Genomic DNA, 12,452 nt, shown 5'->3' on the forward strand with positions numbered 1-12,452 from the left:
CGAACCAGCTCATCACCTAAATTCCTCGGACCACCAGCTTTCCAGCTTTTCAGCTACGCAACTCCTCTGTTTCTCTCGACACCTGGTGATAACGTACTTTCATTAAGGCTACATATGTAGCGCACGCGCCCACGTTAATTTAATTAGGCTGTTCAAAGTTTGAGTTTCGATGCAGAACTCCACCAGTGGACGCGGGTGCGAATGGTTCCGATGTGGAGTCGGATTTCGTATCACAGTATCAAAACACACTGCACTGATGGAAGTTGAGAGAGGGGTCAAGCAAGGCGTGAAAAGTTTAGGTTCAATTAAACTATAGAACCAGTAGTGTGAGTGGACGAGAACTCCCTGGCGGACATGATCCAATCGGTATCGAATGGTTCTTGGAGGAGCACGCACGCCAACGGTATTTGAGCAATTGAACGACAGCTTTACAATATGGATTTCTTTAAAAGTAAGGGCCTTTTTCCGGTGTGTAGCTGGTGTAGTCTAGTTTTTGCTACCTACCGCTATCTCTCTGTACGATTTATGTGTCTGCACATTCTTAACCACTCTGAACAAGCATGTGTGTTAGCGTTTATGTGCGTTGTTATAACAAACACCTGCCACCGTGCGTGTCACCCTTGTATTTCAGGTGTGTTGCCACCGTTGCCGAAATTGCCCAAGTTGAAAAAACTACGCCAATGGAATGGTGGCTCACTGTTGAGTCTCAACCAGTTCCCAAATCTGCCCGCAGCATTCAATCTTGGTAGTGGTGGTGGAGGTGTTCCATCCGCATCCACCAGTACTGCAGCAGCAAACAGTGCTAGTTCGGTACCACGTGGTGATTTCGCACGCCAGCAACATCATCCTGCTCCACCGCGCAAACAGCAGCACATACGCCATTCGTCCGACATTTCGATCATCTCGGCGGCGGTAAGCAGTAGAACACCGGCCGATTACAGCCACCGGGACAATCTCGGTCTGTACGCGCTCAAGTGTGATCGTAGTGCGGCTAAGCGAGGCATTCTGTTGAATCTGCCACGGAAGATAACGCAGGCGGTCGGTGGCTCGGAACCGTCCGGTGTTCCGCCACCGGCAACAATGGTGCATGAAAAATTTTCCCCCTGCAAGCGACGTCCGGTCATCGTCGCTAGTGAGCTGCCGGTGATTAAACCACCCCCGAGAAGAAGAAAACGTCCGCCAGCAAACGAACAGCGGATGAATCAACCGAGACCAGGCCAACAGCAACCGGAGGACATGGATTTGAGCCGATGGCAGAAGAACAGCAGCGAGTTGTTTCGTATCGTGGAACGTGAGTCGGCTAGTGCGGCACGTGCTAGATCAGCTGGAGGTGTTGGTTTGATGCTGACGAAGAAACCGCATCGGGCTGTGCCACCGAAGAGAAATCCACTTTTTGACGGACCAACAACATCCAGCAGCGACGGTGCTGTGGTAGAGCTGGTGGAACAAGTGAAGGCCCAATCGGTCGACAATCTGCTGGCGATGCGATATCATCGCCGCCGCCGGGGAGCATTTGCCGAGCCGGAAAGAGCGCGGGAAGAGAGTGACAGTGAATCGGATCGACAGGCACAATCGTTGCGCATCCATCAACACCATCACCACATTCATCACCGGCGTACATCGTCGGCTGTAAATGGAAAAGTCACTCCATCCGTTGCTACTGATCAACCTATGACCCATCAACTGGTCAATGCACCGCAGCGTAACATACAACTAACGTCGGGTGCAATCTCACTACCGACAACGGCACCGGTCGGCACACCGTCACATCCCTTCCCACTGGATCGTGCGTGCGACTTTTCCATCGACAACAATTCTGACGAGATTGAGGTACGGTTCCGGAAGGGTTACAGTACGGACGAGAGTAGCGAAACGGTCACCAACGTGGCAGTGAAGCTGGATGACACAGAGCGTAGGTCTACCAATCCGGATAACTTGCCTCTACCGCCACGTGTAGTGCAATTACGGCGCACCGACACGGGATCAGCGAATCGGGCAAAAGTGGCCGGATCACCTAGCCGTATGGTGCCAAAAACCGAACCGGATGCAACCGGTGTACAAACCGATGCATCCACAGTTCGACAGTTCGTACCGCTTGCCGAGGTACTGCGGAAATCGATCGACAGTGCGGAACTAAAGCGTAAATGGATTAATGACTTTCTATCGCAAGGCAGTGAAACGAATGGTCCAGAGGAGGGACCAATGCCAAAATTCGGTGGCAGCAATGCGGTTGAACCGTTCGTACCACAGCTGGACATTGTGCAGCGTATGGACCGTCAGCTGGAAGAGCTGGAAGGAGTGGATTGCCCATCGGCGAACACCCGGCGACAGGGTTCGAACGGTAGTGTCGATATATTCCGCAAGACGAACTGTGATTTCGACGAATTTGATGAACTGTTTACATCGGCCGAACGCACGGAACAGTCCGGTGGACGAAAAACAGTGAAGCTAAGCGAACAGATCACGTACATCGATCGCAGCAGCACCACCAGCAATCTATGCTTCTCCTCCTCTTCCTTCTCGTGTGCGAGTATGGAGGATGGAAAGCCATCGTTACCATCATCAGCACCACCATCATTACCACCTCCTCCTCCTCCTCCTCCTCCTCCACCTCCGCCGCCGCTTCCACCACCACCTCATCTACCGACTCCAGCAAATGGAGGAAAGGTATGTATGGACGATGGTAGACGCGGCAAACGGCAACCTTCTGGTGAGAGAAAATCAATCGCACACAGCGAACCACCCGGACGTTGTTTAACCGGATATAAAAGTACGGTCAAAATTCAGGATTACAGCAGTAAGCATCTGCAACGTGTACGGTACCTTTCATCGCCATCACCGTCACGCAGCTCGGTAGTAGAACTGCACACCCAGGATAACCATCGGCTGACCGATTCTGGCAGCGAAACCGATCCGAACACCGATAATGGTCAGCAACGGAATGTAAACAATAATGTAGTGCTTCCTTTAAATGTCCGCAATAATGCGAATAGTTACGTACGTGCCGATGAGTTTTCTGCTTCCAATAGCAAGCGACAACAGCAAGGACATGATGTGTCATTGCGCACCGACAATGATCAGAACCGGCAGATACACTTGGTGGGTGAGCAACATGAATACAGCAACCGAACCCAGCAAGATGTGGCAAAGTCTAACGCTATTGCACCACTGCCCCATCCGGGGAGTTCGGAAAACCTGCCAGAGGTAATTGGTAGTCGCTCCTCTGTTTATCTTATCATTCTATCCTGTTTTCATTAGACTCTAACGTAACGTGGTGTCTTTCGGTTTATGTCGCATTCCAGATTAAACACTGCGCAGCCGAGCAACGTCGACCAAACCACGACGTGAAACCGGATCGTCAACCAGAGCCAACCGGCAACATTCGCATCAGAAGTGTTCTACCGGACTACAGTGAATACTATAACGAGGAGGGTGTCATTATTATATGAAATCGAACGATAAACTGCAGCGTGTACAATTAACCGAACAATTTACTCACCTATAAACCAACCGCAAAAACAAAACCGCGCGCAGTATATACAATTCATTATGCATAGAAGGCATCTTAAAACGTACTTACATTTTCCACACAGACACACAACACAGCGAAGCTAGAAACGAAAATAATAATCTATACTGATTGGTAAAAACAAATACAACAACTGATCAAATACATAGATAAGCAAAATGTAGCACTGCTGAATGTGTTTTGATGGTGAGAAATGTTTAGTTGATTTAATTTTGGTACAGGCATTGTAAAACATTTAAAATAATTCGCCAATCACCCTATATTGAGCGGAGAACAGCGGAGGATTTACATGGTATACAGCGAATTTACATGATTTACATGAACCGCTGCTGGACAGCAGAGGATTTGCATTGATATTCACATGATGATCCACCCTGTAAATATTGATATGGAGTTTTCTTTAAAAAAAAACCATAATTAAATAAGCAGTTCCAAATTCTAAACGATATAATTTTTCAACAATTTTATTCTATTCTTGCAACACAATTTACATTAAATTTTCTTAATTTTACATTACACCGTACCCAGATTGCTATAGCACATATTAAACCAAGATGACCACCTTGTGTGCGTTTCCTGCCAAACGTCAAACAGGCCGGAAACGCTCGGTGCGTTTGCCTGTCGTCGCTGCGTTTACATCGTTTCGCGCTGTCAATGTCATCAACCAACTGCCGTGCTTTCGTTCTTTCTCTTCCGGGCAGTGTACCGAACCGTATTGACACATTTCGCCAAGGTAAAAATCGACCGAATAATTCCACGAAATCTCGCATTAATTGTGCTTAATAACATGTATCCAAGCGTGCACTGTGCTTGTGCGTGTACTTTCGCTAAACTTTTTCGGCCAATTTTTCGATCGCAAGCGCGAAAAGTGGTGTTTGTTTCGTGAACAGCCTGCCACCAGTTTGGGGGAAGCGTTGAATGCTTCGGAACCGTATCGGTCGTGTGTGCGTGTTTACGTGCGTGTATCCGGTTGTTAGATTTGCTGGAGTGTCCCCGGAGTGTTTTTTTGTTGTTGGAACGCACCCGTTTGTTTGTGTTCGCAGTGAAAAATTGTCCGAAAAAGCAAGGCACACTACTATCGCTTGAACAGGTTACTCATCCTGTGTACGTTTTTTCTCTTGTTCTTCCCCTATCACTGTTCGTTGCAGATGTTCATGCCAAAAGCGCATCGCGTCGCCATCTACGAGTACCTCTTCAAGGAGGGTGTGCTGGTAGCGCAGAAAGATTTCTACGCCCCGAAGCATCCAGAGCTGGAGAACATCCCGAACCTGCATGTCATCAAGACGATGCAGTCGCTCAAGTCGAAGAACTTCGTGAAGGAGCAGTTCGCCTGGCGCCATTACTATTGGTATCTGACCAACGAGGGTATTGAGTATTTGCGTGCGTACCTGCATCTGCCGGCAGAAATCGTGCCGTCGACGCTGAAGCGAGCGGCCCGTTCGGAACCACAGCGCGCCCGCACCCAAGCTGGTCCCCGTCCGGAAGGTCCGAAGAGTGGCGAGGATCGTCAGGCGTACCGGCGCATGCAGCAGGCGGCTCCGGCCGATAAGAAGGGTGATGTCGGTGTTGGTACCGGCGAGCTAGAATACGTAAGTTTCGCTTAATTGTACTAACTACAACTCTTTACCAAGCTTTACTTACCCTCTTATACCTGTTTTGCGTTTTGTTGGCCGTTTTCAGCGTGGTGGATTCGGTCGTGGTAACCGTATGTGAATGTGCGCGGTGATCACAACACACAACACCCAACAACAATCAATCGTCGGTTAGTTCGTCTTTGCTGTAATCGCGTCGAAGGATATACTGTTTGAAACTGCTCGGTGCGCATAATGCGATTGAATGTCGAGCAGGACGTGATGGTGGCGGTTAACTAAAGCTTAACACTACCGAGAGCGTCTTATACAAGTGCACGATAATTTTTTTTTTGTTGCGATTGCAATTCATTTTGTTTTCATGTAAAGACAAACAAGAAAACGTTCTTCGATTAATAAAAGGCAAGACGAACTGGTACATCTAACTGTTCATAGTATTTTGTTCCTACGGGATCACGTTACGTTTCCTCTCTCGCACGCGAACAAGTGCCTTTTCGTTGCAAAAATGACAGGGGAATTGTCTTCCATCAAAGTCGTTGCATCTTCAATCAATCCACCACACAAATCAACTCGACTGACTGAATCTATCGGTAAATATGTATCCACCCTTACCTAAACAAAATCATCCGCGTTGAGTACTGATTCTGAACAAACTGTTCAATTGATGTGAAAATTGCATTGACTGACGTGAACACTGTGATATTGTTCTGCACTGGTCTATTCTGGTTCGTTGTTGAATATCGAATCAATTTTATCGGGGTAGAACAATACAACCAACACATTATATTATTTTATTAATCGTAAAGCGGATGAAACCGATGCATGCCCCGAACACTAATGAGCTGTACAAAGTCGCAACGCAAACTGTCAACTCCAACGCATGGGTCCGTTGGATCCTTTATTATCCGTCAAACGATCCTGGTTTTACTAATCTTAATCAATCTGCTCCTGCTCCTGTTATGTTCTTTTTATTTGTTTAAATCGATCAAGAGTATATCATCAGTTTCCTATCTTATGATATGTGGTGACGGTTTATATTTAAGAAGAAAAACCTCAGCTTCGGAGCCGCTGTCACCTCCTGCTGAAAGGAAAGATTCCTACCACAACGTTTTCATCCGGCAAACGATGCTGATTTTACTAATCCTAATCAATCTGCTCCTGCTCGTATTTGTTTTTTTTTAATTGTTTAAATCGAACAAAAGTATACCATCATAATATCAGATTCCTATCTTATGATATGTGGTGAAGGTTAATATTTATGAAGAAAATCCTCAGCTACGGAGTCGCTGTCACCCCCTGCTGAAAGGAAAGATTCCTACCACCTATTTTTATCCGGCAAACGATTAATGATGATGATGCTGGTTTTACAAATCCTAATCAGTCCGCTCGCCTTTCATATATGTTTCATATCTTGTTATATGTGGTGAAGGTTAATATTTAAAAAAAAAAACGGGGCCTCAACTTCGGAGACGCGTCATTCGGAATCGGAAGATGCCGACGATACGTACAAACGGTGCAAATCTTCGGCACATAGTGTACTCTCCGTATCGTCCGTATCAGAATCCGAATCGTCCGTATACGAATCCGAATCGTCCGTATACGAATCCGTATCGTACGTATAAGAATACGTAGAGTCCGTATAATAATCGGTATTCGTATCAGAATCGTCAGATTGCTCACCGGAAACCGACATCTACATGAAGCAGGAAAAAAATAGTAAAAAAAAAATCAGCAAATATTAACAAAGCTTTCTTACAGCAAAACTCACGTTATCCGGCTCAGCTTGAACGTGCTGCTCTTCTGGCTGGAACCGCTCATCTTCCGAATTGGAACCGCTAGATGAACTGGATGCAAATTCTTCCGGCATCCAGCTTGAAACACGGAGCCGTTTCTTTGCTGCCGCCGTAGTGCTAGCAAACACGGGCTTTTCCTTTGCCGGTACGATCTCCAAAAACACTTTGCGAAAAACAGGTTTAGCGTTTGGCGCGCTTTTACCGGGAACCAGGGAAGGATTTTCCTTCTCCTTCACAGGAGCCGTCTTAGGCTCATCTGATAATTTTATGTATGCTAACTTTTTCACCAATTCGTCTGCCGGTCGCTTGCGACCATTGCGATGTTCTCCATTACCGCTCTGATTACTGTTATCTTGCTTCGATGCCATTGCAGGTCTGTATTTTTACAAAGTAATTAAAAAGCAATGAAAAAAGGAACACAATTAATGAAAAACTACGTTCTCTAACTATTCTAAGAACCGGACGTCATTTTATTCACCACCAAACCATACACTCACCAGAGGACAAAAGCCACCCGGTTACAAATTCCAAGGAAACGCGACTGCTAACTAGATCACGCTGTGACCGTAAAAAGCAAATGCTAGATGCTGCGCGCGCCTGCATGCTGCTGACAACGCCGCTGAAACTGCTGTAAACTCAAGTCAGATAGCCCAAGCGGCTTTTTCCTACCGTGTTCACTTGGTGTGAAACATTCAGCGTAGTTCATATTAAGATTCAATGATACTAGAACATGGAACAGCGTGAAAAATGAATCGATATTGTAAAAAGTAGAATATGTTAACAAAGGTAATAATGGGCTGTGAAGGAGTGAAAACAAAAAGGACTTAAGTCGGCACGACATTTAATGTTTTTGGATGAATGAGATTTGCTACAAATATTTTATAATTACATTTCCTCCGTTCTGAAATTGATACTTTGATAGAAATTACCGTTCCAATCTTTATGTATGTTTTGTCTTCAGTAGAGGGATATTATGAAAACAGATATTTATTTTAGTAAAAACCAAATAATAAGGAGGATGGAAATCAATACAATGTAGAAGGAAGAGCGTTTAGATAGGACTATTAGGAGCCATTCAGCGTTTAGATAGGACTAAGGAAGAACTAAGGGATCAGGAACCGTAAGATGGAAATGAAAAGAAGATAAGAATGAAAGTGAAAACGAAAATGATCGAAGTTCACGACAGATGTGACAAATGAAAAGTTCATAGAGTGCGATTGAGTAGATGAATTAGGCTAGCCTATGAGAGTGTCTATGCTTCAGAATTTACGAATCCAAATACATGCCAGCGGGTTGTGTAGGAAGGAGGTTGATAACTAGGGTCCAAGATATTCCGGAATGTGAAACGCATGAACACATTTTGTATTCATTTAAGTCTTCGACGATATTTAAGAGAGAGAGAGAGAAAGGGGAGTATAGTGATTATACTACGCTAGATAATTTAAATTTATTAACTTTTGGTCAATTATTTATGTACAATTTTTATCGTAACAGAGCAGCGTGAAGAGGAAGAATTGTAATGAATTAGGACGAGAAAATAAGGAGACAATTTTAAAATTATCGGCAATCATTGGAACAGTCAGACGAAATGCGCAATATGCGGAAATATCCTTAACAATCAAATCTGCATCGAAATCGATTTGATAGATAGAATATTCACGTGTAACGTACCCTTCATCTTCAGCACATCAGCGGAACAAATGAACACGGTAGGAAAAGTCGCTTGGGCTTTCTGGCTTGGTTTTTGCGGAAATTCAGCGCATTCACCAACTCTACTTGACAGCAAGATTGGAGCAGCAGCAGCCATTCTCGTTCTAACAGTTGAAGTGAGCTGGTTAGCAATCTCGTTTCCTTGGAATTTGTAACCCAGGTAGCCTCTGCTCTCTCTCTCTCTGGTAAGTTAAGTTTGGTGTGGCGTCCCTGCAGCCATCTTAGAATAATTGGGGAAGGTGGTTTTTTCCATTAATTTTGTTCCATTTTCATTGCTTTTGTAAAACACGTTGTAAAAGTATAGAACCTACGATGGAACCGAACGGAGGAAAGGATCAGAACAATGGCAAAGGTGAGCAGCCACCTAACGAGTTTCTACAAACACTCGTTGCTTTCTTGATCGCCAAAAACCGGGCGGAAGCGGAGCATAATCGGGCGGTTTTGACGACCGTGCGTGACCAGTTAGATAGATTTTTGCGGCGCGCATCTAACGCAATAACCGGTTTCACTTACCCACCGGGAAGTGATGCTGCTGCTCCGGAACAAGAAACCAACCAGGAGCCTGAAGCGGAAGTAAAGACGAATGAGGATGATCCGGTCGCGTCCACCGGGGGACGCCGTGACTCGGCGGATTCGATGGACTTGACTGACATGAAATCCGAAGTGTACGACCTTTCCGGTATTTTCATGGAACGTTCGGAAAACGTAAGTGTTACATGAACGAAAATTGAGACAATGTGCGGCGATTTACAATAGTTCTTTTTTCTTTTCTTTTTTTTTGTTCATCCAGAATTCCGACAAATCGGACGATCATTAAAAGGGCGTTCGATTTTTTTGTTTTTTCCCAATTTAGAAAAGCTACACGAAGCCGAGCAGAGTTTCACCGGAAACATGTATGCGGTACAATTGTAATGAGTGGATAATAAATAATTTCGCGAATTTACAAAAATATTTCACTTGCTTGGTTTGTTCTTCCGCGGCTGGTTAACAATGTAAGGGTCCGTTGTAGAACATAATAGGTAAGTTTTAAGTTTCTTTGGTTAATGTAATATTCGTTGGATTGAGAAAAAGGCTCGATTGAAAGAAATAAACTTCGCATTTCACCATCTCTATCGTCTTCGGTTTATTTGTACATACAGTCGGTTGCTTACAACTGTTATTTCTAAGGTTATCTTCTACGGCATGGTTGCAGTAAGGACGCCGAACACCCTTTACTAATAAATATACATCGTTTCTTATCGCAAACTTCTTCAAAATTCATAAAAAAGTAATGCTTATGTGGATGTTTTGTGAGGGAAAAATGCTAATGCGCTTTATCTAGCGGATAGAGAGTTACATGAGTTCGATAAATAATCACGCAATAATTGAATGAACTGAAAGCACAATATTACGCATAATTATCGTGCTGAAGTATGAAACGTAAATGTTTAAATGAGCGCGAAACCGTTCCCCCCCCCCCCACTAATTTGCTCTACGCTTAATGGATACTTTGCCCCGGCGCAAGTGGGTCAGAAAGATGCGCACCTTCTGACCATCGGTTGTCTTCTTTACACAGATTGCCTCAACACCGATCGCGGATATGTTGGCGGCAAAGCGTGAAATGTCCCGTCCCTCCACGTGTACCGCTTGGCCGCGGTGGAACCAGCGCCGCTCGTACCACAGCTTGCCGTCCTCGATTCGCGTATCCGCTAGCGGTTGCTGGCTCGATTGTCCACCGGATCCTTGACCCTATTGTGGGTTAAAAACAGAAAATGATTTAATAACGATACATCTGTACATACAGCCCCACACACATGAATACTTACGGTGGATGTTGTTCCGCCAGCGTAGCCCTCCGTCTGGGAACCATTTTGATCGGCCGAACTGGACAGCGTGCTGGAAGCAGCACCGCCCGCCCTGCCCTGTGAGGTGGAACCACCGCTTCCGCTCGCTCCCTCATTTATAGCGTGATGTGCCGTACGGCTGGCTGAGCTTGGTTTGCTGCGTGAAATCAGCTTCAAATCGTGCTCAATCTCCTTATCGTCCAGCAGAAACGTTATCTGATTCGTTGTGGGTTTGCGACGTTTTTCCGGCACCGGCAGTGGTTCATTCGGTCGACGCCGCAGCTTCCGGGTTACCGTTGGCTTCACGTCAATCGAGTCCCCGTTCAGCTCCATCGAGGTGAACTCGTGTTCAATAATTTTCTTCTGGTCCTCGAGATCAGCAATCACGTTTTCAATCAGCTCGGCCTTCTTTTCTTCGTACTCCTTCTCCGCAGCGGCCTTCTCCAGGATGCAATCACGCTCGGCGCACGCCAGCAGGTAATCACGCTCCACCTCGTTCAACAGCAAACGGTCGTCCAGCTCGTTTTGCAAACCCTCCACAATCTTCAAGTATTCCGGATGTTTGCGCTGCTTGCACAATTCCAGCTGGCCCAACAGATTGGCGAGCTTGTCCTGGTACATTTGCTCCTTAATTTCAAGCCGTTCTTCTACGCTGTGCTCGTTTTCGCTCGCTTCGTCCGTATCTTTGAAAGAAGCAAAATCAATCAAATAATTTTCCATCCTGAACCACCGAAAGCGCAACGCTGTTTACCTTCCGCGCTGTCACAACCGCGTTTCCCATCACCGCTATCTAGATCATTTTCCCGATCTATCGCCATGTATATGTTGAACCTACACTCCATTTCGAAAAACTTTACCGCCATAAGCAGTCCCTATCCCTACCAAACAAACCCGGAGCCCGGGTAAGAAATTCTATGAAAAAGTTATCGAACGACACACTAACACAATAGAATTCATTGTTCTGTTTACGTCCTTTTTCGTCGCGAGGCAGACGTGTTGCTTACAATACCATGCAAAGTTTCACAGAATTTGGCCTGTATAGCCAAACCCTATTTCTGTTTTTCACTTTCCTTTTGCTTTTCTTATTTCATACGAAAAGACATGTATTTATTTACTTCGTATCCCTGAAAACGACAGCTTTGCTGTCTGAAAATTGAAAGATCCAATGTTTTCGGTACAGCCAGTCCCCACAATACGCGGTTGTTTCATTTTCAACATATTTTGAACTAAATTACATATTATTTTTTAGAGATTTTTTTTTATATTATTTGATATTTACTTATTACGGCATTTAGCCGTTTTGTGTTTTTTAGCGAAATGTTTGTAAAAAAAATATAAAAAGTCGAAATTATGAAAATTCTTAATATTTTTAATGAATTTAAATTTAACGTGGAGCGGCCCAGTGGTGTATGTGATAAACGGCGCTGGCCCACACGACGGGACCGGGGATCCAATCCCATCCGGATCGTCTCCCCGTAGGGAGGGGGGCTGACTATCCTGCTGCATGGTAAAAAAAGGGCTAAAGTCTGAAACACGACCCCCCCCCCCCCCCCCACTCACGGTAACTCATCTGCGTGTCAATTTTTCGTACAGGGTGGTTCGGAGACTATGCAATGTGGCCTGAATTTGATTTTTTTACAATTACTATTAAATTGTAAGGAGGTTTTCGCATAGTGAAAAGTGATTTATTCATCGAGGAACCAAGTTCCATACGCTGTTTGTGAAACCGTAAAATTTTCCTCATTTTTGGCCCAACTTTGGGCTAAAGCCTGAAACACGACCCCCCCCACTCACGGTCACTCATCTGCGTGTCAATTTTTCGTACAGGGTGGTTCGGAGACTATGCAATGTGGTCTGAATTTGATTTTTTTTTTACAATTACTATTAAATTGTAAAGAGGTTTTCGCATAGTGAAAAGTGATTTATTCATCGAGGAACCAAGTTCCATACGCTGTTTGTGAAACCGTAAAATTTTCCTCATTTTTGGCCCAACTTTGCCCCATAGCTC

General features: G+C 45.1%; 5 protein-coding genes across 8 annotated transcripts; 3 read left to right on the top strand and 2 right to left on the bottom strand.

Annotated features, from left to right (window-relative positions):
• The first annotated feature begins 2 nt into the window (after positions 1–2).
• On the top strand, positions 3–3,500 carry LOC125767336 (uncharacterized). 2 transcript variants are annotated; one of them, XM_049433826.1, is made up of 3 exons: positions 3–451; positions 632–3,204; positions 3,303–3,500. In XM_049433826.1, exons 1-3 carry the CDS (start codon positions 436–438, stop codon positions 3,447–3,449), a joined length of 2,736 nt encoding a protein of 911 aa, XP_049289783.1. In that variant the 5' UTR covers positions 3–435; the 3' UTR covers positions 3,450–3,500. The 2 variants fall into 2 exon arrangements, with proteins under 2 accessions (XP_049289783.1, XP_049289775.1); XM_049433818.1 differs by having other exon boundaries at positions 3–3,204.
• A 655-nt stretch (positions 3,501–4,155) lies between these two features.
• On the top strand, positions 4,156–5,536 carry LOC125767429 (40S ribosomal protein S10b-like). Its single transcript, XM_049434005.1, has 3 exons — positions 4,156–4,262; positions 4,678–5,118; positions 5,210–5,536. Exons 2-3 carry the CDS (start codon positions 4,678–4,680, stop codon positions 5,240–5,242), a joined length of 474 nt encoding a protein of 157 aa, XP_049289962.1. The 5' UTR covers positions 4,156–4,262; the 3' UTR covers positions 5,243–5,536.
• A 365-nt stretch (positions 5,537–5,901) lies between these two features.
• LOC125767428 (uncharacterized) lies at positions 5,902–7,279 on the bottom strand. The gene is made up of 2 exons (XM_049433990.1): positions 6,887–7,279; positions 5,902–6,811 (listed from the first exon to the last, which is right to left on the bottom strand). The coding sequence occupies exons 1-2, from the start codon at positions 7,277–7,279 to the stop codon at positions 6,593–6,595; spliced, it is 612 nt and encodes a 203-aa protein (XP_049289947.1). The 3' UTR covers positions 5,902–6,592.
• Positions 7,168–9,572, top strand: LOC125767432 (uncharacterized). 3 transcript variants are annotated; one of them, XM_049434021.1, is made up of 3 exons: positions 7,168–7,284; positions 7,368–9,326; positions 9,412–9,572. In XM_049434021.1, exons 2-3 carry the CDS (start codon positions 8,934–8,936, stop codon positions 9,436–9,438), a joined length of 420 nt encoding a protein of 139 aa, XP_049289978.1. In that variant the 5' UTR covers positions 7,168–7,284; positions 7,368–8,933; the 3' UTR covers positions 9,439–9,572. The 3 variants fall into 3 exon arrangements, with proteins under 3 accessions (XP_049289978.1, XP_049289996.1, XP_049289988.1); XM_049434039.1 differs by lacking the exon at positions 7,168–7,284 and having other exon boundaries at positions 7,376–8,806; positions 8,921–9,326; XM_049434031.1 differs by lacking the exon at positions 7,168–7,284 and having other exon boundaries at positions 7,376–8,806; positions 8,926–9,326.
• Positions 9,573–9,713: 141 nt separating this feature from the next.
• On the bottom strand, positions 9,714–11,661 carry LOC125767385 (sin3 histone deacetylase corepressor complex component SDS3-like). The gene is made up of 3 exons (XM_049433898.1): positions 11,196–11,661; positions 10,427–11,127; positions 9,714–10,349 (listed from the first exon to the last, which is right to left on the bottom strand). Exons 1-3 carry the CDS (start codon positions 11,305–11,307, stop codon positions 10,083–10,085), a joined length of 1,080 nt encoding a protein of 359 aa, XP_049289855.1. The 5' UTR covers positions 11,308–11,661; the 3' UTR covers positions 9,714–10,082.
• Between the last annotated feature and the right edge of the window lie 791 nt (positions 11,662–12,452).

Source organism: Anopheles funestus, chromosome X (genome assembly GCF_943734845.2).
Source record: "Anopheles funestus chromosome X, idAnoFuneDA-416_04, whole genome shotgun sequence".
Classification (NCBI taxonomy): Eukaryota; Metazoa; Arthropoda; class Insecta; order Diptera; family Culicidae; genus Anopheles; species Anopheles funestus.

Bases quoted from the DNA above. Each gene is read 5' to 3' on its own strand.
- LOC125767385 (XM_049433898.1), bottom strand. From the start codon at position 11,307: ATGGCGGTAAAGTTTTTCGAAATGGAGTGTAGGTTCAACATATACATG. The intron at 11,128-11,195 runs GTAAACAGCGTT...CTTCTTTCAAAG, and splicing joins CGGTTGTGACAGCGCGGAAG to ATACGGACGAAGCGAGCGAA. The intron at 10,350-10,426 runs GTAAGTATTCAT...AACCCACAATAG, and splicing joins CTGGCGGAACAACATCCACC to GGTCAAGGATCCGGTGGACA.
- LOC125767432 (XM_049434021.1), top strand. From the start codon at position 8,934: ATGGAACCGAACGGAGGAAAGGATCAGAACAATGGCAAAGGTGAGCAG. The intron at 9,327-9,411 runs GTAAGTGTTACA...TTGTTCATCCAG, and splicing joins TCATGGAACGTTCGGAAAAC to AATTCCGACAAATCGGACGA.
- LOC125767429 (XM_049434005.1), top strand. From the start codon at position 4,678: ATGTTCATGCCAAAAGCGCATCGCGTCGCCATCTACGAGTACCTCTTC. The intron at 5,119-5,209 runs GTAAGTTTCGCT...GGCCGTTTTCAG, and splicing joins GTACCGGCGAGCTAGAATAC to CGTGGTGGATTCGGTCGTGG.
- LOC125767428 (XM_049433990.1), bottom strand. From the start codon at position 7,279: ATGGCATCGAAGCAAGATAACAGTAATCAGAGCGGTAATGGAGAACAT. The intron at 6,812-6,886 runs GTGAGTTTTGCT...TGCTTCATGTAG, and splicing joins TTCAAGCTGAGCCGGATAAC to ATGTCGGTTTCCGGTGAGCA.
- LOC125767336 (XM_049433818.1), top strand. From the start codon at position 436: ATGGATTTCTTTAAAAGTAAGGGCCTTTTTCCGGTGTGTAGCTGGTGT. The intron at 3,205-3,302 runs GTAATTGGTAGT...GTCGCATTCCAG, and splicing joins GTTCGGAAAACCTGCCAGAG to ATTAAACACTGCGCAGCCGA.